Consider the following 26628-nt stretch of genomic DNA (forward strand, 5'->3'; position numbering starts at 1 on the left):
AGGAAAATCAAGGAGTTAAAGAGTTTCTGATAGCTGACACAGATCATCTTAAAAAGATTTGTTGCGCCTCCTAGTTTTAGCAGACCTTTCACACAGAAGTGCAGTAAAACCTGTGGTATGTCAAAGGCAGTAAATATGCCTGAGAGCAAAGAATGAGTCTGCTTCACTTCCCATCTGCCTGAAGAATCTGTTATGGTTCCTAGATACTTTCCTTATCTGCTACCTCTTTGGGCTGTTCTGAGAATCAAGAAGGTGTAAAATATGGACTCTAATTTAAAGGAGGCTGGTAAAAAAAATTTTTTTTCTCTTTCCCCCAAACATCTCAATAGCAGTTTAACAAATTTTGCAATATGTACAGTTGAATACTTAACCAATGTATTGAATTCTGGAGAAATAAAAGCACTTAGCTAACTAGGGACAAAATAACATGACAACAAGTTGCAAAACTAGAAAATAGTGACTGCTTGGTCTTGCAGAATCTGCTGGTTGAATAAGGGTAAGCAGAATAATGAGGTAATTGCTCTTGAAGTGCTACAGAGCGTACCTAGGGTTTGCCTTCCTGATTTCTTACTTGATTGTTTTGCAGTATCGGAGCTGCTTTTTCAAGAGTGGGATGATGACAGTAATTAGTCCTTCCTTGAGTTCAGTCAGATGAGAAGTGTTGCACACCTTTTCTTTCTTTCTTTTTTTTTTTTTTTTTGAAACATTTAGAGAAATATTTACATTTTTCGAAACTAAATAGTTAATGTTAGCAATAGGTGACATTTGAGCTAGTGGTCTTTGTTTCCTTACCTATTTGTTTTGCATTTGCAAAACAGATGTGTTAGGATCGTATGTTCTGCACTTCTAAATTATCCCATATGTCAGTGCTATTTGGAGGAGAAATAACCTTAGTGTTGGCATTTCATGATATTGGAGGAAGGGCCTTTAGAAATATATGTTGTAGGCAGATCTGATGAGGTATAAAGTTACATAAGGCACCTTCAATATGACAAGCTGCATTCTCAGTTGCTCACAGCTTTGGGCTGGTAAACTCCCTGCCTTTGTGGGATGTGTTCAGACAAAGGTTCCTGAAAATGAGTTTTAGCAAAAGATGACTTTGTTCATTCTGAAAACACTTTTGAAGAAAAAAGTTGGAATTTTTCATGGCAATTTTTGGCTTCCCCAAATTTTGAGGTGTGATTTTTGACATGGCTGCCATGGGCCCCCAAATTGATGGGATGCTGTCTTGTTTATTCATGTAGAAGCTGTCCAGGGATTTCTGCCAAATCTGTGAACTGTATAATTTCTTTTTTCCATTTTTTTATGTTCAAAAGCAAGAGGCATTACATCCAGAAATGCTGCTCAGGAATTAAATTTGGAAGCTGAAACCAGTGAAAAATAGTAAAGAGCAGAATTCCTTCCTTTAACTCTTAAATCCATTTCTCATTAGTCATATGCTATTCTCTCATGCAGTCCCTGCCTTAACCTATGAATAGATGGAAGAAAACTTTGTAAAAAAATACATGAGAAAGAAAACTTATGATTTTATGATTAGGAATTTTATCCAGTATTACCAAGAAAAGTTAGACCTACCTGCTAAGTTATATTACTTTGCTCATAATTTATTATACAGTGCATGTAGTTTGTTATGAAGTACAGCTATCTTCTAGACTGTAATATTTGTCTTTTATTTTCCTTCTTTAAAAAAATAAAGTTTTCTTCTTAAAAATAATGGTGACAAATATTTGCCAAAGAGAAATAATCCATTACTTTCTGTAATTTATGCAGTGATGGTTGTCTTCTCTATTGAGAAAGCAGAAATTAATGTAACGCTGAGAATTTCTATGCGTGGCTGGGGAAAGTGTTCCTGTTTTTCATTTGCCCAGAATGCCAGTTTGTGTAATATCTTCAGGCCCATCTTGTGCAGTTTAAGCAAGAGTTAGCACTGATCACTGCAGGTTTTTTGCTTCACATGGTTTCCAGCAGATTTTTGGTCTTGAAGTGAAGAAATGATTATTTAGGGAAATGAGCAGAGGGGCCATATGCTCATTTCTGAGTTCTCTGCATCAGGCACGCAATGTCCTTGAACTTAATGTAGCCTTTGTGCTTTAAGTGTACAGGCTTTAGTGGCAGCAGGAGAAGTTGAAAACATGTCTTTTGAGGGATTTATGTTCTTGGGTGGTAGGTATGCATTGCGAGCTGTGATGCTGAGAGCCAGGCTGTTTCTGGAACCTGAGCTTGGCTTTTTTTGTCTGCTGTGTCCAGCTGGCAGTGGTCTTGTGAAGACACATAAAAGGACCTGAAGTGCTCGTTTAGGTGCCGTGAACTGGACCTTCTGGCACTGTGGGGAGGCTGTACCTGAGGCAAGTGAGGCAGTTGGCATTGGATGAGCTGGGCACACTATAGGGTGAATTGGGTCAAATGCACTTGCCTGGTAGCCCAGGTTGAGTGCATTTAGCCTAGGAGGGAGTCAAAAACGAGCTTTGTTAATCCAGAAGAGTTCACTTTACCTCTCCAGTGTGGTGACCGAGCTCTCTCCATGAAAGCAAAGCTCATCAGCGGTGATTAGAACTGCTGCTTGTCAGCATGTGAAGAGAAGAGCTAAATTCATCACTCACACTGTCATGAGAAGCCTCAGAAAAAGTAATTAGTGGGTAAAATCATCTACTAATAGGCTCTCCCACCTTTAGCTGGAAGGAGGCTGACAAGCAATTCCTGTGCGTGCCGTAGCTTCATCAAGCTCACGTTTTGTGATTGCTGGAGATGACTCCATCGGTGGCATTTCTGGTGATGGGGGGTGGGTCTCTGAAGGGACCCTGGTTCTCTGTTTGCAGGTGCAAAAGAGCATGAGAAGACTCATATTACTTCCCATGGCCTCTGCGAGGATGCAGAGATTTTTTTGTTCTTCCAGTGACGGCGAATTTTCTTTTGGCCGATGAAACTATGACTTGTGTTGGTGCAGGCTAAATGCAGTGTGAGGGGAAAATACAGAGTTGTCTCCTTTGCCTGCAATTATCTTTTTATGTTGCTTGAAAATAAATGCATTGTTTTGCAAAGAAAACTATTGTTAATAATATATCACATGTAAATTATGATTATACTTGGCAATTATTTCTTGAGCAAGCTTTCTTCCCCAATATTATAACATGTAACTTTGTTTTAAATGAAGGTCAGAGATAGTAGTAACAAACAAAATGTGGATTTTGTGAGTTTGGCTGCTCTTTTAGAATCCCTCTACTTGAGGACTTCAATAAACACAGCTGTCCCGAAACATATCCTGCCTGAAATTTATCTCTGTGTTCTGCATCCCTGGATACATCTGTCTCTTGCTATGGGTGGAGGTTTTACTGAAATCAATCCTATTCCTAATATAACACTACATTTTATATATATATATATATATATATAAAATCTATATTTATATATAGATTCTAAATGTATCAGTTCTTCATGTTAAAGAAAGCACATATTTATTTAGAATGCATATGGAAATACACTGCATACTTCAATATTGTACCTCCCCTTGTCCACCAATGGAAAAAGGCATCTGAAAAAAGAGTGTGATGTTAACTTGAAGCCATTAAGTTTCCTTAGGGCTGATTTCTAAAGGAAGCATATCTCTCTCTATATATGTAGATAGATATCTATTATATATACGTATACATTCATGTGTGTATAAATATATATATATATATACACACACATAAATGTACTCTATTTTCTTATTGCAGAATAATTTTTCGAATGCCTTTTTTCTATGTCTGTCTGTATTTCTTTTGTTATTACTGATTCTTTACATTATAGTAGCACCCAAGGCTTGCAAGTTGCCTGTGTGCCTGGCATGGGGCACACAATACACAGGCACAAACTGATCCAGAAAGCATCCTGTATAAACAGACCAGTTGAAGACTGGAGGGATTGAGGGGAAAAAAGAGGTGAAATAAGTCCAGAACTGGGGATCCCAGCTGGCGGGATCTTCAGTTGCACTGATGAGAAGTTCCAAAGGGCAAAAATAGTGATAGCAGAGACAAGGGAAAAAAAAAAAAAAAAAAAAAAAAAAAAAAAAAAAAAAAAAAAAAAAAAAAAAAAAAAAAAAAAGGAGGGCGTAATATATGGTTAGGACACAAGCAGCTGCAAATCTGTCCCATTTTAGTCTGAAATGGCAGTTGTACCGTAAGGGGATGTGGGGTGATGAAACCCTCCTTCTCCGGGCATGTGGTATTTAGTGCTATGGAGGTCACCTCATGGACCTAACATGGCATTGAGCAAACCCTGCAGTTCCCAGTTAAATTGCCACAAGACTGCGAATTGTGTGCTAAAAACATTGTGAAAACTGAGACACATCAGTTTGTGAGGAGATACAAAGACTGAGAGGGACAGTGTGATGAATTTCTGAGGAAACTCACATTTGCATTGCTAGCTTGAAGATAAGCGCAGTAGCTGGTTATTGCCTTCAGCTTCGTTGTAACATCCATGTTAATTATGAAATTCAATAGTGCAGTATACCAAAACGATGAAATCTGATAAGCAAACCTATAGTAAACCTGCATTTTATAATCATTCCATTCTGTGTTTGGAGACCAGGGCAGTATGCTAAAGGTTTCTGGTGCAGGTGTTGGGATGCTGCTGCTTTGGTCACTTGACCCTCTGAAAACCCTTTTCTGAGATTGCTCAAGGCAAACTGATCTGCAAGAATTTTGCAAGTTATATCTTTCTTTGTCAGGAGTATTTTCCTTTTGTTTCGGTCCTAGCTAATTTTGCCAAATTGAGCTAACTGCTTAAGAAATATGAGAAAATAAGGCCCCCATCAGACTCTCTCAAGCAAATTACAGCAAAACAAATTTATTTTTAGCTGATGCTTCTCCCTGTTATTTGGATGAATTTAATAAGTAATTAGTTATGAGCCATTTAACTGCATAACAAAATATGTTTTACTTTTCCATCCTAATTTATTGCTTTGTTCTTCTAATTTTTTATTATTTATAGCCTAAATCAATGCGTTGTATAATTGCTGTAGGAACATTACATGATAGTTAAGTCATTGCCCAAATGTGTTAAGCATGATGGCAGAGGACAGCACCTACACAGTGACGGTTCAGTCGGTAAAATTATCCTTAAAGCCCTGATTGGCCCCCCAAAATATATGTTCACAGAAGTCACAGTAGAGGTTTTGTAAATGTGACCTTAGCATATGTTTAGTTCTCCCTCAGACGTGTTCCCTGCTGAGAAAAGATGATGGTTGTTACTTTAGTGGATCCACATTACGTGTGTTCAGTTTGCAAGTGTGAAGAGGCTATGGCTGGGGGATGGAAATAACGTTTCCTTGCTGCAGTATTCTGACATTTTCTTTCGAGCAGAAGTTGCAGAAATAATGGATGTTGAGTGTTAGCAGCACTCAACTCAGTACAGTTTTCCTGGAGTCACTGCCTAGTTAAAGAAGAGACAAGTTTATTTAGTAGATCTTTCTGATTAGGAGCATGATAACTACTGTAGATTGCCCATTTTTCATCCATTGGTTATAGAAACAGGACTAAGGTCAGTGAGCAGTCTTAGGTTGTGCTTGGTGAATCTTGCTTCTCCATTTTTCTTGTGGACCAGTTAATGAGGAGCCAAGGCCAGGTATCTGGGGCAAAGATTGGTGCAGTTAGAGAGTGTCTATAGGTAGTAGATTTTTTAGTATGCACCTGAACTCCAGAGGTGGGGTTTCTGCAACCCACTTCATCATCATTTGTTTTAAAAAATGGGCTTTCTCCAGTAGTAAGTGGCCCTGGCCATAGTCGTCAGAAAAAAATGGGAGAGCTGTGAGATACAACCCCATGAGGCAATAAGCACCTTCTACAGTCCCCTGCAGAAATAGTAAGCTCAAATCTATGCACTTACTTTTGAACTATCTCTTCACTATTTTTCCTAGCCTTTATGAAGGAAAACAAATCTATTTTAGAAATAACAAATCTCTGATGACACTATAATATAATTGAACATTAATTTAATGCATTCTTAAGTCTAGTTTCAGCAACATTCGTGTAGTTGAAGGATTTCCAAGTACCATTTGTTAATATTGCTGCATAATTATTTCAGTCTCTGCTACTTAGCTGGAGACCATAATTCAAGCTTGAGGGGTTGGATATTAAATGGAAGCAAAGTTTGCAGCTTGGCTTTACAAGGGCAACATAGACACGGTGCAGGGGAGTACTGTGGGCTCTTGTGTGTGATTCAGCTTGTCCTTTACTGCTGACAAGAATAAAAAGAAGTTCATGAACACATTTCCTTCACTAGAATGAAAAAAAATTGGTGTTACACCGTGTCCATACTGTGTACTTGTGCTGGTTCTGAGCCCTCTTTTGTGAGCTTAGAAATTGGTGTATGGACTTCAGTGACAGATCATAACCATTAGATCTACTGAGAGAACCATCATATCTGTGGGGATGGATGAATGTTCTGCTTTTAATATCAATCTTCCAGAGTAGGATTTTTTCATACTGAGTTGTTTTTCTCAATGCACTTAAAACCAGCTTAGAGATCACTCATACTTCTGCTCTTCTTTTGTTCTATTTTTATGCACTTTAGAAACAGAACATGCCATACATTCAAAAAATAATGAGTAGGTGTATTTCTACTTTAATTATTAGGAATGGTTAAGTTTTGAAGCAGAAGAGCAGTCTTGCTGTTTCTCAGTACTTCATTTTGAGCTGCAGAGCTAACTGCCTTTATTTATTTTCTTTCTTTTTCCTATGCAGAATTATGGCTTGGAAACAGAAAATCTAAAAACCCTTTCTCACAAATTGAATGCATCTGCCAAAAATCTGCAGAACTTCATAACTGGGAGGAGGAGGAGTGGTCATTATGATGGACGGACGAGCCGCAAATTGCCAAATGACTTTCTGACATCAGTAGTAGATCTGATTGGAGCAGCAAAAAGTCTACTGGCTTGGTTGGACAGGTAAAATCTCCCAATAGTGTCACAGGTAACCAGTTCATGCACATGCACAAGACTCAGACTGTTTGCAAAATGTTATGTAGGCATTGAGATGTAAGCAGAATCCATTGACGAATTTTGAGGGAAAATTTCTAGCAATTTTTTTTGTCTGCCAGCACTGAATTCAGACAACATACAGTACAGTATTTTTAGATGCTCTGCAACCCTACACATGATCTGGGAAAACTATGCCAACAGGATGACATTGTTAAAGTACATATGTGCTTTTTATTAATATTGAACAACACTTTGATCAACACAACTCAGATTCATTGCTCTGATACGATCAAACTTACAAAACTGTGACTGTGCTTTTCGTTACACTGATACTAATATATACTTCCACTGTATATGTGTGTGAAGACATGTGTTGCAGTTCAGATTTATTAAATTGTAATGAAGTATCTCTTAAGCTATAGATTCATCTGGAATTTCTGCCTGTATTACCTAGCAAATGTGTTTAACTGTGACTTTACTTTTCTCCTTTACTATATGAGTGTTGAGCTTCTCTAATGAGAGCTATAGTAATATTCAGGTATTTAGAATGATCACTGAAACTCAAATGGTTAAATATATCTATCTTTATCTTTATAAAATGCATCATCATAGCACATTTTTATCAGTAAATCTAAATTGCTCATCCTGATTTGAATGTTTACCATTTTTTATTTTATATGCAGCAGTTAAAAATTGAGTTCAGAGCGTGAATTCTGTGTAATTGTTAGAATCTAACAACAGACTTCTTTTATTGCTTATTGACTTATTGCTTTGGATTTCACTTTGTTTCATTTTCATGAGGAAAATTGGTTTCTATTCCATAAATGATCTCCATGTGAAAAGTTTAGGTGAGGCACAAATCTTTTCCATTTCTTAAGCTGAACTGTAAACTGCTTTTTGTTCAATGGACTGCAGCTGCCACTGCTGAGTACTCTGTCCTCTCTCTTTCTAGCCTTCCCTTAGTGTCAAAACCCAAACATCTAAAGTTATTGTCTAAAATCTCTTGTTTAGATACTTAAAATAGATGTGCAGAGGATCAATGCAGTCTCGTGGAAGGAGCTTGATACTGAAACTTGAAAAGCTGGGAATGTATTTTCAGCTCTGCCCATAGCCTTGTCCTGTAATTTGTTTTTGGCAGAAAGCAGCTGGCTTTTCCAACAGAAGGAGTAATAAAAAAGCATCTCCTTCTGCATAGGCAGATCAATGTTTTGCCACTTCTTTCCATTTAGAAATAAGCTTAGATGATTTCTCATCTGACTTATGGATAATGAATATAGACTCTTAAAGCTGAGTATTAGTATGAGATTTTCTTTACATAGAGTCTGATATTAAAAAGTAACCTTTCATGGATACATGTGTTTAGCACATTGAAAAATAAAGAGTTTTTTGTGTCTTAATATAAAAAATTACAGACAAGCTTCAGAATGAAAATGATTATTGATGTTAGGAATCACTTACATGTCGTTTTTTACCAGTACTGACATGTGTTCTTCCAGAGAATTGTTGAATTGATGTTATCTGTCTACTGACACTTTTATTTTCCAAATGATAATATTGGATTATAGTAGAAATACATGACCTTCTCACATTTTTCCTCTGATAATTATTATTTCTCAAATAATTATATAATGAAATCAGAATTGAATAGAAATGTTTGCTTCTAAGCACTGATATGTCATTGTGGTTTTGCAAATTGGGCCCAAACTATGTAGTTTTAGAATTAAAACCCAAGTCCAACCTGGAAAATGTATTTGTAACTCAAAATTACCAATTTTGAGAATTACCAATTAGTAAAATTATATTTATAAAGACAGGTGTACTATGTCTGTCAGAGATAATCAGATGGCAGACTTTAATGCTGGTGGGGGAAGATCTCTTAAAATCTTTTTAAAAAAACATTTATATCAGTTCTATTCTCAGGAAAATGCATGATTTTTGCCTTTATCTGAAATGACGTCTGATCAGCCCGAGGGTTTCCAAGGAGTTGAATATGAGAGTAGCCAAAGTGGGAGTCTGCTTTTAACAATGTTGTCTTTGTTGACCAAACAAGGCTTCCTGGAAGCAATATTTTAATTTCATTTATATTTCTGAGAGCATTCTTCTGAAGATATGTGACAATATGTGGTTATTTTAAGACTTTTCTGGTTCATGAGGTGTTTTTAAGTTTTTTAGTTTTGTTTTAGATTTTTTTTTTTGATAGGTTTATTGTTTTCCCTTTGTGAAGCCCCCAGATTGGGACGATGGCACACTCATGACTGTATTTTTCTCTGAAAGTGGGAACATCTGGAGATCAATGCGATACTGCTTACTGTATGCCTTCCTAGCAGCTATTAGAACCGCTAGGGGGAGATAGAAAGGCTTTAAAGTGTCAGATTGAAAACCGTGAAAATGGATTTCATTTTATTCTACAGAGGTTTTAGGATTAAAATTAGACCCAGATCTTTTTTTTTTTTTTTTTTTTTTGGTTCCTAACATCAGTTCCATTTTAGGCCATGATGGAAGGGAGACAAAATCATTAGGAGCAATAATATGGCTAGTAGGGTTATCCACCCTGTGGCAACATTGACAATAGGATACTCCTGTAAAATACTTTCACATCACATCTGGAAAAAAGTAGATGCAGTAACTCCAACTTGCTTAAACTGCAATGATATATTTTTTTTTTAATGTAAAGGTGATGACTCCGTACAGCTTGTTCTTCCCTTGCTTTTCTAGTGAGCTTTCTTTTTCTGATGTTTCCATGGATGCGTAGGCCTCATATATGAGTCCTATGAGGACCTCACTAGGCCAGGCCTAGTTATAGAAGAGTGTGAGAGCTGTGATTCGCTGGGTAGTTGCCATTGCAGCTCTGGGAATTACATTGTGCAGGGTGGATAAAAGGATACATTCTTTATTCTGCCTCGAATAGTCTTACTTCTAGATGTATGTCAGAGCATGACTTTTCAGTGAAAATTAGGGTAGCTTTTATTGCCATATTTTAAAAGTCTTCTGATTTAATATAATTTATGAACTGGAAATTTTATTAGAGATTTATAGGTATTTTCTTAATAGTCTGATTGAAGATTTTTAGGAGGATGAAAGAGCTCCTCAATGAAGATGTCTTGTCTTTCACAGGGCTGATGTACTCCACCATGGAGGTGAAAGTTTAGGGGGTGTATCAATGCTCAAAACTAACTTTTTCTATGGTTAAGATACGACCAGCTTTTTTTGTACTCTATTTGCATCTCCTTCCTTTCCTACCAACTTGCTACTGCACAGCTAGATTTAAGAGGCAGAAATCGTTACTTCAGCTATAACCAGGAGGAATTGTCATGCTCCTTGTGGAAGAGGAGTGATCCCAAGAGAACCTGAGTAGGAATGACACTTGGTGACAGCTGTGTGAGCCTTGTCTCTTCCCATGTTGTCTCATTCCTTTGCCAGAATTGCTGCTTGCAAGACCCAGCTGTTCGTCTCCTGTGTTGCCCTTTGTCTGCTTCAGTCTAATTGCCCTCCTCCACTGCATTGGTGTCTCAGGAATCTCCTTCACTGATCCAGGAACCAATGTAGGGCTTGCTGGACATGAAGTGAGGGCTGAGCAAGGAAACTTTACCAGATGGTTGTGCTTCTGGACAACCTGCTTCTGCCCACTCGGTGGAGCCAGAATCTTCCTCGCTTAAATGTTGTGCAGCCACGGAAAGAATGTTCTTGGCTCTTTGCAGCTAGCAGAGATACCCATGTAAGCTATAAATAGGTATTTGGAGACAAGCGTTTGGAAAGGGCTGGCTGTTCCTAGGTCTTTAATGGTGTCCTCATAAAAGATGGTTCCAAGATAAAGATGCAACTTATTTTTCAATTAAAAACTTATGAAAATGTAATCAACATTCCATGAGATGACTACTATAACATTTTATGTCTGTTTTTGTGTCACAGATTTTGATGGTTGTGGATTAGGATTTATCAGGGAGAAATGGATTTTTTTGATGTGCTGTTTGATTTGGCCATCTGTATGCACAGTGATTCAGTGCATCTTTCATAACAGCTCTCCTGAGCCCTGTTTTTTACCCTAAGATTACCCCCATTTTTGAAGTAAAAGACTTAAACTGATGCTACAGATTACAGTGAAGTCTTAGAGTAATAGGAACAAAGAGATCTTGTGGAGACAGATTTTTTTATTCCATTTTTTTTCAATGCTGTGCCAGAGAAGAATTATCAGGATGACAAATAAATACCAGTCTGATTAATTTACTTCTGCTATCTAGAGTCTTATATGTGAACAAAATGGAACAAAAAGACAGCAAGTGTTGGCAATATAAAAGGTATGGGTCAAATTACTAACAGTAGTAACATAGCATAAAAATTAAGAGTAATAGACCTTTCTGCAAATCTAGATCAACTTTCAGGGAGTCACAAGATTTTAGATCTTCACCAAACAATGTGATGTAAACCTTTAACTTTGAACTCTAGGTGAGTAAGTCCTTTTAATGTTCAGCAAAGGACTTACATATACACTTAAATTCTATTCATTGAGGCCCAGTTCTGTGCCTAAAGTTGGGGATTTTGGTGGGTAGCTTTGGACAGCAGAAGGGGAGCTCTGAGCCATACTGTGGGCGTAGTGAACTTGCTCTGTGGTCCTCGAGGAACATGTTGGAGAAGTGCAGCTTGTGATGGTAGAAACACTTACGTTCATCTATGTGAACCATTCATGTACTCAGCCTCAGGACACTGAAGCTTAAATGTGCTTTCTACAAAAGTACTGTGCTGGCAAAGCATATTTCCCCCTAGAAAATGGGTCTCCGTCTTTCCACCATGGTGATGTACACAATGCACACATTTTCTTATGCTATAGATAAGTGTGCTCAGTAGGATTTCTTTGTCTCTTTGTTTTCAGTGAATGAGCTTTGGTATCTATTGTGTGACTGTTTTGTAGTTGTATGGAAAGGGGAGCATTCACTTGGATAATTTTATGCTCCGGTGTTTGCGAGCCCATAACTTCTCATTTTCAAGGGATGTGTTACTAGATGAAAATCTCCCTTATAAAGGACTCTGTACAGCCACATTAGCTATGCTTGGTTATTGCTTTTCCTGACAGGATAGATCTAGTTTGCACAGAAGATGGGGATGGGGAACAAATGAAAATCCAAACAAAAAACAAAGCAAAGAGTTCAGTGATTCTTTACTTACCACACAAATAATCCACTTTTTGTCAATTGATTTTCAGTCTCCAGCCTGTGAATCTTATGTTTCTTTTCTGTACTTCCCTTTATGCTTGTGTTAATAGGATGCCAAACCTGTCAGCAAATGCTGGCTAAGACTGTGGTAGCACTTACTAGTGCTACTGGGACAGCTGTAAATGCTTTACAGAGCACTCAGTTAAAGGATCCCTTTATTCAGCATGATTTCTCTACATTCCTCCCTCAAATACAAATTAACATGTTTGTTGCATGAAAAGCCTAGAACCATGAATCTCAGATGGATGTTGGCACAAAAATATGTGCAACAGTACTCTCTGTTCAGAAATGCATGTGTTTGGGCTTAAAGTGCTGCCTTTGAAAAATGAATTACACTCCTAATTGGGTTGCCTCTCTCTTTCGAAGAATTTTGGCTTATGTTTAGACAAACTGCTCTGAATGTGTTTTCCCTTGTTAGGATGCTCAAGTAAGAATTGTACAGTTTTTCAACCCTTCACAATACCTGTTGATATACAATAATTCAGTATGACAACGAGTGGTGAAATATGATTAACTTTTATTTGACAGTAATGCTTTTACAAGCAGCAGTCTGTATTTGTCCAAATCACAAATCTTTTGATGAGAAATAATTATTTCTGATTTTTTTAATATATTTTTTCTCTAGGCAAATGTTATATAAATAAGATAGATGAGGCTTAAGCATATGTTAAGAAAAGTCCTGGTAATCGAGAAATAACAAGCATCTACTTCACAATATATACTTTTTTAATATTGGCTATTGATTTTACTGCATGTGTACATCAATCTGGTGTATTATTGTTGTTGAATAGCATTTTTTTTATCAGTAGAACAGTGACATGTGAGGGAATTAACTGTGCTGTATTCATGTAGCTGGCATTTCTACTAGTCTTCAACAGTGCCTTTGTTGATTACTTTGTTGGATTCATTTTTTATTTCTTGTCCTAAAAGATGCTGACACTGCTAATGATTTTATAAAGGTCTCAATTCAATAAAGAAAGTCCGTGTTTAAAAAATGTTTACATCTATTCATCTGCCTATATGCATGCATTTGTTACAGCCTGTCTTACATATATCAACATATTTATATTTGGCATCTCGAGGTCTTTCATTTTTTATCCGGTCTTTCATTGTTTATCTATCTCAAACACCAGTTTAAAAATGAAAAAAATAAAAGAAACAACAAGAGCTCCAGAATAATCTGGCCTTAGGGAAACCTTGTTTTCTATATATCAGAGCTTTGAAGTTGATTGACTTTAGTGTTCAAAAAAGTGCAAGCAAGTTTTTTTTCCTGTGAATTAGATAATTAGAAAGGACCTCTTCATCTTGCTGTGGCCGATGGTATCTAATAAGGTTTGGGTTCATGTGGTGGGTTTGCATAGTGCTCCCTGTTATCCAACTGCATACCTGGTTGCAAAACATGTATGAACTTAATTCTGTTTGAAACCTTTTCACCACTCATCTATTAAAGTGGTTTGAAATGGCTCATGAGTTCAAATGTTGGGAAGAAACAGTAGGAAAAGGGGATAAGAACAAGGGCAAAAAATGCCTTCCATGTGTTCACAAGGATTGCATGGATCTGGTTCCCTTAAGAAATAAGGTCAGAAGGGAAAGACAAGGCATAGAAAGGAGAAATAAGGCAAGGTCTGGAGGAGGAGTTGAGCAGAAGGAGTATGTGGTCAGGTAGCTATGCAGAGGAGTTACAAAGGTTTTTTGTGTAGGTGTTGCAAAGAAGGAGTTTGGGGGGGATTTGAAGGAAGAAAAAAGCAATTGAAGAGGAACTGGGTCAGAAAGGTTCCATGTACAGGGAAACATACGTGGAAAAGTTATTGGAACTACCCATGAGAGAGGTGAAAGAAGGGGATGCAGAGGTCAATGTCTCTGCAAGAAGCGGGGCAACACAGTCCAACACAGCTTCTTAGCTCTTGTGCTCCTTCAAAAGCTCTGTACGCATGTTTTGAACATTGTACATGTTCTCAGGGACTTTGCTTCACTGGAGCTGTACGAGACAGCTGAGAGCTAAGGGCTGGAGGGACTGAGAAAGAGGCAGTTTTGAAAGAAAATAGGAGAAATTGGAAGTTGATAGAATTGGTTCAGCCAAACCAAGAAATGAATTTTTAATAAGTTGAGGGATGTGGCCTAATTCCTCAAGGAATGCTGTTTACACGGCATGTTTGTGATGGATTGAGAAGGAAGGTATTGCAGCAGCCAATTGGAAAGGTACAGTATATGTAGATTTTATTTGCAGTTACGCATACCTTGCCTCATCTGCTCACAGCTGTAATGATACTATACAATAGTAATACTAATACTATAGCATTTTACTATCGGTGGCTATTTTATTAATGAAGGAGATTTTTGTCAGATTGGTGTTTCATGGGGTGCTCATGAAATCCAATCAGTGATCCTATAATGAGCTTTTATTGATATTTTGGTAGAAACTGCAGACATATTGCTCTACTAAGTCTCGCTAAAGGCTCACAGTGAAAGCAAGATTTGGAATGCAGTACCAAAATACATTTCCTCTGGCAATACAGCTGTTTTAGGAAGCCTCTGGCCTTACAGTTCCCCAGCTCCTCATGCCATCGTGGCCATACAGCCCTCTGTGGAGTTATGCTTGCAGACTGGACCGGTGAAGCTTTTGTTACCTGGATCTCTCCTAACCCATCCAAGTCATGAGGCATTTTTCAAAATAATATTGATATAGTTTTAGTTATTGATTTTGGTAGATTTTTGCCTCTTTTGCCACCTTTACTGCCAGATACATGTGTTGTTTTCAGGAAGTTTCTGATGTTACGATTCAGCATAACAAAGACGAGTAAAGTTGCAGTCCTTTTGCTTGTTCTTTAATAACAATCAAGTTTATTCAGGTTATTTCTAACATTCACTAGGAGCAATGATGGTAAAAATGTCATTATTTTCCTCATAAAGCATGAAACTGAACTAAATTGTAAAAGTATGAGGGAAGCTCTTTCAGTATTAGAAGCCAAAACCTACCATGCGACTTTGTTCAGAGAAATGCTGGAGGCTTTGAAATGTCAAATAGATTCCAGTTGTGTAATTTGAGCATCAAATTGTATTAACATCCATACTAAAAGTAAAATAATACCATTCGCTGGCTTGATTTTGTTCATTCTAAATAATGGTGAATTCGTAAGTGAAAATGACTTTGTTAATTCAAAGTTTCAGGTAGGTTTCAGATTCTCAACAGTTAAAATTTTGAAAGGAAAATTACTTTTTTTTAGGTCTTGACTCAAGTACTTCTTAACACAATTATAGTTTATAACAAAGTATTTAGTTAACTTTTATCCTTTAATAAACTCACACATCTCCTGAAATTCAGGAATACTGTGTGCATGTGTCTGTGAATAAACGTAGTACAGTATGTATTTACTGTGCGCATGCCAAGTGCTGCATAAAACTTGCACTTTAAATTGCTATTATAACCTTATGTCAAAGCTTTTGTCAAGTACCTTTTGGGCCTTACCCACATGCTATGTACAACATCCTCACTTTTAGGCTGCTTTTAGGTTTCTTAAACTCTGTCTAGCTTCCAGTTCCTGTAATCTTATTTTAAAGAGAATAAACTGCTCTCATAATATGGGCAGAAAGTGTATATTGTTGTATTTGATGTATTACATCAAATTTTGATGTATTGCATCAGATGGATGTTCTTACTCAAGTCTGATGGCTTTACAGATTATTTCTTCTTGTGAACCATCAAGGCAGCACTGACAATAAAAGTGAATATTAGGAAAACTATGGTAGATAGAGCAGTCCACATGGACTTAGTAATGGACAGTTTCAAATTTGCTGATACTGACAATAATCCTGCATATGGAAAAAAATGTTGAAACCTATTAAGATCCAGTTGAACCATATTTGGAGTTACCATTCAGACAGGTTTATAACTGAGTTCTTTGTACTGGAACCTTCTCTGTAGATTTAAATGAGGAAGGTATAATATCAGCTGGCACTGTAAAACTCTTACAGGCATATATAACTGTATGTTCTTAAGATGTGATGGAAGAAGGCAGTTGGGGAAGGGTGTTGATACCAGAATGAATTTAAAAACCCAAATTTTTGAAATACTATTGAGGAGGTCTGCACCCTGGATGATCTATTGACAAGTTGTTGAGATATTGCAATCCTTGCAGTGCTTTGCGATATATTTTATTAGCTCAAGTGTCTATAAGAGAGAAAACAAACAAGCCTCTAGGCAGACAGCCATTTAAAACATTTTGACATGAAGTTTTAAGATGCCGAATGCATGTAGGTGACCTTTTTAAATGCTGGATTACACTTTCCTCTCACTAAACCCTTCTGATTATAGTACAGTCTAGCGGGATGTTAGGTTGTGCCTCCAGCTTAGCCTTTGCAGCTGCATCTGAGTGTTCATTCCCCTCTGGTTCAATATGCTCTTCTCCTTTTTGACTAAAAATTTAACTTCCTCTTAGTCCCTCCAGTAATTTCACCAGATATTAGTTCAGGTCCCAGGAACCCCAGGGAATCAAGCAAATGCCTTTCTAGGCTGATTCACATCTGGGCACAGCTCGTGTCACGGATGGAAGGAGCACCCTTGCTTGCTTTTGCCAGGGTGTTTGACCATCGCTGCAGAAGGCAACGTAGCACGACTGGGAAAGTGTGGGCTGTCCACCAGCTTGCAGTGGCAAGGCTATGTGAAGAGGGTGCTTTTAGAATGAGAGTCCTTGAAGAATTTTGGAAATGAAGAAAAATCAATCATTTTCCAGGAATATATATTCTATATTTTACAATTCTAGTAAATTCTAGTAGTAGATTGTGTATATTTTTTCTAGTAGTAGATTGTGTATATTTTTTGTGTACTTTTTCTAGACAAAAATCATTATTAAAGCACTATGTGTACTGAACACATTATGGACACATGAAAAAAGTGCAAATATGCCAGAGCAATTCAACACCTTTTTCCATTTTTTTTTTTGTTTTAGATCACCTTTTGCTGCTGTGACAGATTACTCAGTTACAAGAAATAATGTCATACAGCTCTGTCTGGAACTAACAACAATTGTACAACAGGTATGAGACCATCTGCTTACATCTAATTAGTTTCTTCTTGGCTAGTATTAGATGACTAGTCATTTGTTTACACAGGTTTGTGTTACTCTTTGTCTATATCCTTTTCTAATACAAAGTAAGGTATAGTAGTGTTTAAGAAATGCTTTATAAAAATTCTGCTTGCTTATAGAGCTTGTTTGGCCTGTGTTGTGTATATGCAGTTGTGTATACTGAGTGACTCAGTACAGAAATTCACCTTGGATTCTCTAGTCTAGTATCACCGCTACAGATCAGCAAAATCTGATCATTTGCTTATCTAATTTCTTACGTTTTGTCAATAACTTTTGATTAACTGTCTGACTGTAAAGGTCTTTAAATATTCAAGTTTGGTTATCTCCACCTTCACGTGGTTCATGCCACGTAGGCTTTTGTGAAGGCAATGTGTCCCCATGAGGCTAAACATAGGCATAGATAACTTTGTACCATCTACCTTGAAGAAAGCCAGAAGCAGGTACTGAAAAGCATGGGCTAGATGTGCTTCATTTGGGAGTACTATCTAGAGAGTGCAGTTCCCCATCCAGTTTGGATCGGTCTCTGCCTTTGCCCGTTGTTCTGTTAAAAATGGAAAATCTTTTTTGTTTCAAGTTCAAACTAATATTGATACAAACTGCATTAGAATTAAACTAGGAAATTAAAATACCCCCATTCAGTGGAGCATCATCTTGTACCCTGATGCAAGTGCTTCAGAGATCCATCCTATTATTCTTCAATATTCTTGTAATTAAAAGGATGGCAATCAGTTATTTTCAGATTTCTTTTTATTTGTGTATATCAGCTCAATTAACAACTTTATATGTTATCTAGGTTTGTAGTGTTTGGAGATCAGCCATGAATACCCATTCTACAGGGAAATTTGAAATAGTTTTAGACTATCAAGAGACTTATCTAGAATGTTTTTGTTTGTTGACAATACTAACCTGAAGGCTGCTTTTTTGACAGTTATGATAACTGCCTAGGGGATAAATGGCATGAGGGATAAGAAAATAAATCCTGTCTTTTGGGGGAATTTTAGGAAATGAAAAGAGAGCTTTCATTCCTCCCGGATATTTTACCCATTGTGGATTGTTTCTTATTTGCTCTTGTGTTGTTTTATTTGTATGAATATCTGATGCTCTTTACTTGTAATTAGAGCACACTAAGTCCACAAGATTGGTTTATATAAAAAGTTCAGTTTAAAAAAAAAGACTGCATAAGCTAATGGACCTTGCAGTTCATTTTTGAAGGGTTTTGAGTTAGCAACTTGAGGGCTTGTTTAGATTTCAAGCAATTCAGTTCCCTATGAAAAGAGTCAGAGTTCTATTCTTCTTTGGTACAACCTGTTATATTTCTTGCTGGTGATTCTGCTCTATCTACAATCAGTGATAATCATCACACGTATCAATCCAATTTGAGCAATATTGAAATTCTCTGATGGCCTCTTGACACAACTATTTGACAGTGCTGTCTGTCTTACCCAAGGAAGGTTTTCTTCATTCACCCTCTCACAAATCTGTGCAATGTTAAAGGTCAGTTCAGTTTATGTTCCCTCCGTGCTAGGTAAGAGCAGTGCTGCTAGTGGCTGTCAATTCAAATTTGGGGAATAAAAGTTTCTTGTTTTTCTTTACTATTATATCATTTCCCCCCAGTTATGCTAATGCATTTTTAGGTAAATATGGAACCAGGGAACACCCCAGCTCCATTCTGTTGTCCTGTGCTCTTGGCTGAGCTTCTCACCACCGCCTGGCCTCAATTTGCGATAAATAGTGGGTGGTGGTGGCTGTGGAAAAAGAGATTGGGCCTTTTTTTTTTTTTTTTTTTTTTTTTTGACTTGTTGCTGAATTACATGTGCATTTATTTGATGTTTTGTGCTCATTCTACTGCCCCTTTGCCAGGCAAGCAATTTTTTTTTTTTTTTTTTTTGCTCATTGTAAGCAGGAGAGCCCTCTGCTCCATCCTCACATATCCACTGCTAATTGGAAACGAGGAAAAATTATCAATGACTGCAGTATTTCCCAGGAACTAGCTCAATATCAGCTTGTTTTCAATTCTTATCCATGTTACTGCTAATTTGTCTAGTCTTTAAAAAATATACATGGAGAGTGATTTACCTGTGTGAATGAGAACAAATATTATTATTTAATAGCCTGGGACAAAAGAAATCTAATCTTCACCTGAACACCTGACTAGAAGCAGAATCTAGAAGCAGTTCGATACATGAATCCATACTTGGAAGTCAAAGGGAGTATTTTTGTGCCTAAATCTAAGTACCTCTGAAATGGAATTGGGTAGTACGCAGAAGACTGATCATGAAAACACCATTACTAATCCCAAACATATGTGATTTGATCTCTACTTAAAACAAATGCATTGTTTTCAGTCCCTTCACCGAACTTCATTTTATGTGATGATTGAACACAATAATTCTCGTTATGTTTTCTATATACCTATCTCTAATATCACCTTATCAGATGTTTTTCCATCTCAGAATCCCTTTTCTTTCATATATGAAGTATTTTATAGAGCTTCCTTTTCCATAATAATTTACAATTTAATGTGTAAAGCATTTTTTTTTTTGGTTTATAAGAGACCTAGAGAAAGCAATGTTACAATTTGTTTATGTAACACTAGCAGTTTTTATGATGCCTAAGGATGTATTAAAAACATAGACCTACAATCTACATTTTCGTATATCTTTTTCTTTTTTAATGGGGTCATAAAAAATAATGGAACTCCACTATTTACTTTACCAATTGAGCACTGGAAGATTTAATTTTTCTTTTTTTTTTGTTTTCTTACAATCAAGTTTCAGATTTATTAAATAAAACATATTCTTTTTTTGCAAGATAGGCATAAAAGCTAAAATTAGTCTGGCTTGCTTGTATTATTTTGAGGCTAATTGTAATGTCAATATTTCCTTCATAGAATTAAGTTTTCTTTCCCTGTTATCAGTACTAAGTGGGTAGTAGGCTAAAAATTGGCAGAAAGCTGCACTGTCTTATGAAATCTAGGAAATCTGATATATTTCTGTGCCTTAAACTTAAAAAAAAAATAGAGAATTTGGAGTTAGAATTCCCACCCTGAGACAGACTTTGCAATGTAATGCAGCATAGTGCATAATTTATACTTTAACTGTTTCATTTTCTGTTTGTGTTGCACATTGCCCAGGACCCAGCTAACAGATGAGTGCCCAGTGGGTACTTGTCTTTGCAAGCTGGTCTCTCAATCCAGTGCAAATTATTATTATAACCTGTATTGCATTCCTACTAGTCATCTGCTTTTATGCAGGTGTTTTATTTTGGGTTAGGGTTTTTTTTTCCTATCCTTTAGGACTTTAGGATATTGTTTCATAGGCTCATCCTGCAGGTTTTCACTCTTAATATTCCATCCTCCGCGCTGATGCTTTTATTTAACTGAAGGTTTGTGTTCCTGTTTCATTTTTGTAATGAAATCTCCTCCTACAGCATAACACAGAGAAAAAAAAAAGAAAAAAAGAAAAAAAATCTGTTTTGTGTGGCCCTTTTGAGCGTTACTTACTTGCACTGCACCGATAAAAAACACTCATTCTTTTTGGATGGCGTAAGGCAGGTGTTATAGGAGTTTCTGGTTTTTGAGGTTGCTTTGGTTTTTTTGGTTCATTCATGAACTCAGATTTGTGTTGGTGGAATTGCATGAATAGCAAAAATATAAGAATGCAAAAATATAAGAATGCAAATGCCTGTTTGTCCTCATTATCTTAATGAAAGTCTTGCTATTAACTGTTAGTCATGATGTCCAGCTTCGGCTGGTGCCTGATCTTGTTCTGTTCCAGTAGGTTTGATTTGGTTTGATTTTCAAAAAAGCATCAGTAGCTACTGTGGTGGCTGGAAGAAGCAAGAAATCTATTTCTTTCTTAGGCAATCTATAGCTAGCATTTATTGACCTTTTCAGTGCTTTTATTCATAAGAAATCCATTAAGATTTCAGTAAGGAAATTTTCTTATTGGTTATTAAAATCATGGAAATCTTGGGAATATCTGAAAGACTTGATTGTATCTTGTCTTCAGATTTAAATGTTAATAGACATTTGAAGAAAATTTTACTGCTAAACACAATGCTTTTTTTACAGTTCCCATTTTGGCTAGCGACACTTGAGTTTTTCATTTTTGTTGATCACTTCTCATAATGATTTGTTGTGATTTCTCAGTTTATTTCACAGCCTTAATGTCCTGAGAGATTTGCTCAGGAAAATGCTCCAGCACTAGCATAGTTGTAGGCCGCTGTACACTCCTTTTTGAAAGCTTCCCTGTAATTCATTCTCTGCCAAAATATCTTTCTGAGGAGGGTGGTAACAGGTATCACGGTATGTACCAGGTATGTACCACGGTATGTACCAAGATGGAGACCAGTCACTTGACCAATGTGTATTTAGCTTGCGTAGTTGTTGCACCGTGTATTCATTATTTCATCTCTCACAGTATCATTAGAAGGCAAACTGATATTTCAGTTTACACAGAAGGAGAACCTGGAGATTGCGAGGTGGCAGCTAGTATGGAAGAGAAGTAAGAAAGACCAAAAAAAATATGAATATTTTGCCCACAATTTTAGGTAGCAAAGGTTTTAAACTGAAAGCCTGAATACAAAGCGAATACAAAGCGAATACAGATGCAGGAATGCCTTGTGTACTGGCTCAGCTGAGGGACTTGAAGCATTTAAAGGTGCTGGTAGTTCTCAAGAGCAGAGGTCTTCTCTGGAGGTCTTCCAAACCCACCTGGATGCCGCCCTGTGCCACATGCTCTAGGTGTGCCTGCTTGAGCAGGAAGGTTGGACTAGATGGTCTCTAGAGGTCCCTTCCAACCTTGAATATTCTGATTCTGTGGGTCTGTCTGCTCCAGCCACAGAAATCTCTGCTGGACTTCCAGCCACTGTTGTCTTTTAGGAAAAAAAGGGTAATTTGTGAAGAGGATCACAAATTACTTCTCAAGTAGTGCAATATTTTCCTGAGATGCTGGAGAGCTAAGTGATGTGTTTTAAGAAGTGTTAATCATCTTTGCGTTTTTATAATCAAATGGCTGCAACTGATATGCTGAATGTTTCAAACAACAACCCTTGCTGAGAAAAATATATGTACTCTAATTTTCCAATTAAAAGAAGAAGAAGTGAATTTACTCTCTTAGACAGGTCACCCTCCCAAAAGAGGGTCCAAATGCCTGCAGGAGAATAATTTATTTATTTTCCTAGGGCAACATCAGATACATGCACGTACAAGAATAATAAATCTCTTTAGCAGTAGTAATATTGTTACAAAGTATTTTAAATATAATCTTTTCTATCCCAAACCCACATTTTTGTTTTTAACTCTTAGTTATTAAGGACTTGCTAAATATAACCTTAAAACTTTTAAAATAAGGTCATGCTAGATAGATTTTCATTTCTCAGGTATTCCTAGTCAGTAAAGTGGTGCTTTAATAGTATAATGGTGTGAATGCTTAATTGGGTGCTCATTAAAACTGCTTTGCACTTCCATGTTGTTGAAATTTTCAAAACAAGACACACTTGGTGAAAATTAAGATATATATTAAATTCTAAGGCTTTCAGTTTAAACTGTAAGAATTCTTCCATCCACTTCAGCTTCATTATCAGATGCTTCTAGAAAAATATCTCTTAATCTCCTTTGGTAAACAATCACCTTTAAAAAATATTATAAAGATATATTTCATCAAGGGGAAGCCATACTTTTGGAATTTAAAATATATAGCTATGGTGTAATGTTTATATAAAATGACCCATAATTTCAAGTTAGTGTGTTGGTAGATAAGTGTGTTAAAAATTGAATAAAAAAAATATTCAGACAATGTCTACCGATAGTGCATAGAATCCAAATGATATTTATGCAAGAAACTTATAACTCATTGAGAATAATAATGGCAGAAAGCTCGAGTGACCTTGAATTCTGCAGCTGCTGATCTTATGCAAGATTTTCTCTTGCACTAGGTTCAAAGCAGTGCTCAGTGTTGCTGTTTCAGGATATGTATTATCCTGTGCAATTGTTTTCTTCACATTTAAAAATCAATGTATAATGTATAAGGTACAATAGAAGTTAAAGGATTGTTGGAAATATGAAACGGGCTTTTGTTTACAAAAAGCAATATCAAAGCAGCTTGAATTTATGTTGTTTTAGCAATGTTTTCCTCATGTGGAAAAGAGAGTAGCTTATTTCTGCATAGCACATTTTTTAGAAAATTTCATAAGTAATTTAATGCAATGTAAAAATGCCTGAGGTGCCTAAAGTAGATGACTTTTTCTGATTCTGCTTGTTTATATCTGTTATTTTTCTGTACTTTTTTTTCTTGAAGTGGCTTCCTTGCCATTATATTACTATCTTTAGAGTTAAATTTTGAAGTCCTCTTGAGATTGCTGTTGTTTTGCTTTTTTTTTGTTTGTTAATTTGTTTTTCTTCCAGATTAATGGTTTGGAACTTCAGAGAAATGAAAAACAAAACAGGATAGTTTGAAGAAAAAAAGAATTTTTTTTCCTTTGTTGATGGAATCTATTCTGGGAAACCAGTCTATCTACTACCCTTTTCCAAGAAAAGGAGCCTGAGTGCATCAAAGTGAAAGGGAAAGAGCCAAGGGCTGATTGGGTTAATTGATCCATGTAATGGGAAGCACTACCAGAAAGTAGCAGGAAAGCCATGGAAACTCAGAACAAGTGTAGACATAGGTCAAAATTGTGTTCTGATATCTCCTGTGTTTAATTTAAATAAAACCTATGTCTTTTTTTCTTAGAGTAATGATGTGTTGGTGGTTGTGTCAGTGACCGCTAAGGAGCATCAGAGTTCCTGTTAAGATGAAGGCAGACAGACAATATCTGCAAGTCTCCAGCATTGCTCTTCATAAGTGCTAGATATAATCACCAATAAGATTGGGTTATGGTTACTCCCCAGTAGAAGTGAAGACTGGGACTTTGGAAGCTCTGTGGAATGGAAGCTCATTCTCTTGTGACAGTGTCGTCTTTGCAGTCTGGTGAAGGGAAGGATTTCAGTTCAGTGAGCTGCAGAAACTGTTGCTAGGCAGCTAGTGGAAGACTTGAGCAAGAAAAAAGAGCAAGGTCAAGCTTGTCTCAGGAAGGTAATATGCGAGATATCTTTGTGTTTGTTGGAATCCATTGAAGAACTGAAATTCATCAAGAATTTCAGAAAATTCACAGAATCACAGAGTGGTTGAGGTTGGAAGGCACCTCTGAAGATCATCTAGTCCAACTCGCCTGCATAAGCAGGTCACCTAGAGCACGATGCATAGGGTCACCTAGAGCACATTGCACAGGGTCGCATCCAGGTGAATTCTGAATGTCTCCAAAGAAGGCGACTCTGCAACCTCTCTGGGCAGCCTAAATATGAAATATTTGTGGTAGCTGAGTCTGAAATGCTAACTACATAAACATAATTATTTTTTCTCAAGTTCAAATAATTTTAATTCCTCTGTGGCAGAAAAAAAAAAATGGACGCCATATGCATCATGAATTGTTTTGCTGAAATTATATTCTATCAATCAGAATGATTATCAAAGATAACAGTGAAGGGGAAAAAAAGGTAGAAAACTGAGAAATTACTTACCTTTAAATAATCTTGGAAGTGATTTTGGAAAGTTAAAAATTGTAACAAGAGTCTGCTATTAATAGAAACTATATTTCACATGTCAGAAAAAAAGGATTTAATTTTGGATGTCTGACAATAGCTTTTTCTGGATTAGGAGAGCAGAAAGTGTTTTACGTTTGTTTTTTCTCCTTTGGATGGAACATTCTTGCTTCATTTCCAGCCTCTCGTCTGTTGCTGGAGTTTTTCACCTACTGACTGAGAAAGTCTCTACATAGAGAAGTCACCTTTAGAGCTGAAATTCAATTTAGATCCTCTAAACTTGTTGAATCCTGCAAGAAAGGGGCAAGAACAAATAAGATTTTTGACAATGCAGAAATACTTGCTGTGATTCCTGGCTTAGAAGTATACCAGCTCATTTTAGAACTACACTTCAGGAAGAAGTGTTAGTCTCTATCTGTAAAGTAAGAACTACGATATGACGAGAGGCCGAAGGAAAGCAAGATGGGCCCTTAGCAGTAAGGAGGGCAGAAATACTTGGAAATTGAAAATGACTTCCCAAAGGTAGTAAATAAGCATTCAGTGTACACATTGCATTTCTACTAATCCAGAGAACTTTTTTTTCCCCAGTAGTTGCTTCATCTGTGGGTGAATTATGTAAGTTGTGCTACATTTTTGCATGAAGAATTCTGTTACTATGGCGATAGGTGCCACTCCATACGTATTGTTTAAATAATATTAAAGCAATTCTTTGTACTTCATAAACTGGGTAATTGATATTAGTTTGTACACCGGGGTTGTGAAATCAGAGAGAAGTGCGGTTTTGTTAAATATTCATAGAAAAGCTCTATGGAGCTTTCACGAGCACGTTAGTTTGAGTAGGTTGCATAGGAAATCTTGTTTTTCTGCAGTATTTATTTAATAGCTGGCATTATATTTTTCATGACAGAGAGCTTTTCTCTTCCCTCTATATCTCTTAATATCTTCCCTTATCTGAATATCTAACTGCGCACGCCCTGGTTGAGCCCTGGCTGAAGTGCACAGGCCTAGGGAGAAGGAAGAGTGCGAGGGCACTGTAGAGCCTGCGTCGGGAAGCTGAGGGGATTGGATAACCATAGCATCAGTGGAGAAGGAAGGCGGCATTCCTGAGCATCGGTGGGAAGCGAATCGACAGGATTTGCGTGGGAAGCAGAGAGGAGTTGCAAATGGCACACAGGTTGTGAGCTGGTGGCACAGAAGGCTGTTGACAGGGACAGGGGAAGGAGGGGCAGAAATGTGCCTTCAGCTCCAATGCTGGCTGCCCCAGGGCTGGTGGCATGAGTCCAGGAGGAGCCTCGGAGCTGTGCTGTGAACAGAAGGGATGAGGCATCTGCCAGTGGGATGCAAGCAGCAGTGAATGTGTGGTGGGAAGAGGAGAGTTGAGCTCAGAGCAGCCCAGGAACTGCCTCGTTTGGAGCCTCTTTGGGAGCAGGTCAGTGAGAAGGAAGTTAGGGAAAGCATCTTGGGAAGGCAGCATATATATATATGTGTATAAATATATATATAATGCCTGCATTTTTACCGATGGCTGTGGCACTCATTTCCTTGTATGGCTACAGCCAAGGATGACCTGCATCAGCGCAGGTCTGATGCATCGCTTCACAAAAGCCCTGCTATTGCAGTTGCTTCAATTTAATTTTTTTTGTTTACCTTCCCTTAGAAAAGAAGAGGTTATTTGCCCTTCCTTTGCAGCCCTATTTTCTTCTGTACATTTATCATGACCGTCATCTGCAAGGCCCATACCTTCTTCTCCCGATGCCCCACTAGACCTCCTTGACTCAAAGACATGGTAATCTTCCACACCAG

At 37.2% G+C, this 26628-nt stretch overlaps 1 protein-coding gene across 4 annotated transcripts in view; it reads left to right on the plus strand.

Annotated features, from left to right (window-relative positions):
* Positions 1 to 26628, plus strand: part of CNKSR2 (connector enhancer of kinase suppressor of Ras 2) — a 205929-nt gene that overhangs the window by 37955 nt on the left and 141346 nt on the right. For all 4 annotated transcript variants that reach the window (XM_026051981.1, XM_026051984.1, XM_026051998.1 and 1 more), the window contains exons 3-4: positions 6720 to 6922; positions 17109 to 17196. In XM_026051981.1, coding sequence (XP_025907766.1) covers positions 6720 to 6922; positions 17109 to 17196 — 291 coding nt within the window. The remainder of the gene's footprint in view (positions 1 to 6719; positions 6923 to 17108; positions 17197 to 26628) is intronic.

This window comes from Nothoprocta perdicaria, unplaced genomic scaffold (assembly GCF_003342845.1).
Source record: "Nothoprocta perdicaria isolate Ctin4 unplaced genomic scaffold, notPer1 scaffold_112, whole genome shotgun sequence".
Classification (NCBI taxonomy): domain Eukaryota; kingdom Metazoa; phylum Chordata; class Aves; order Tinamiformes; family Tinamidae; genus Nothoprocta; species Nothoprocta perdicaria.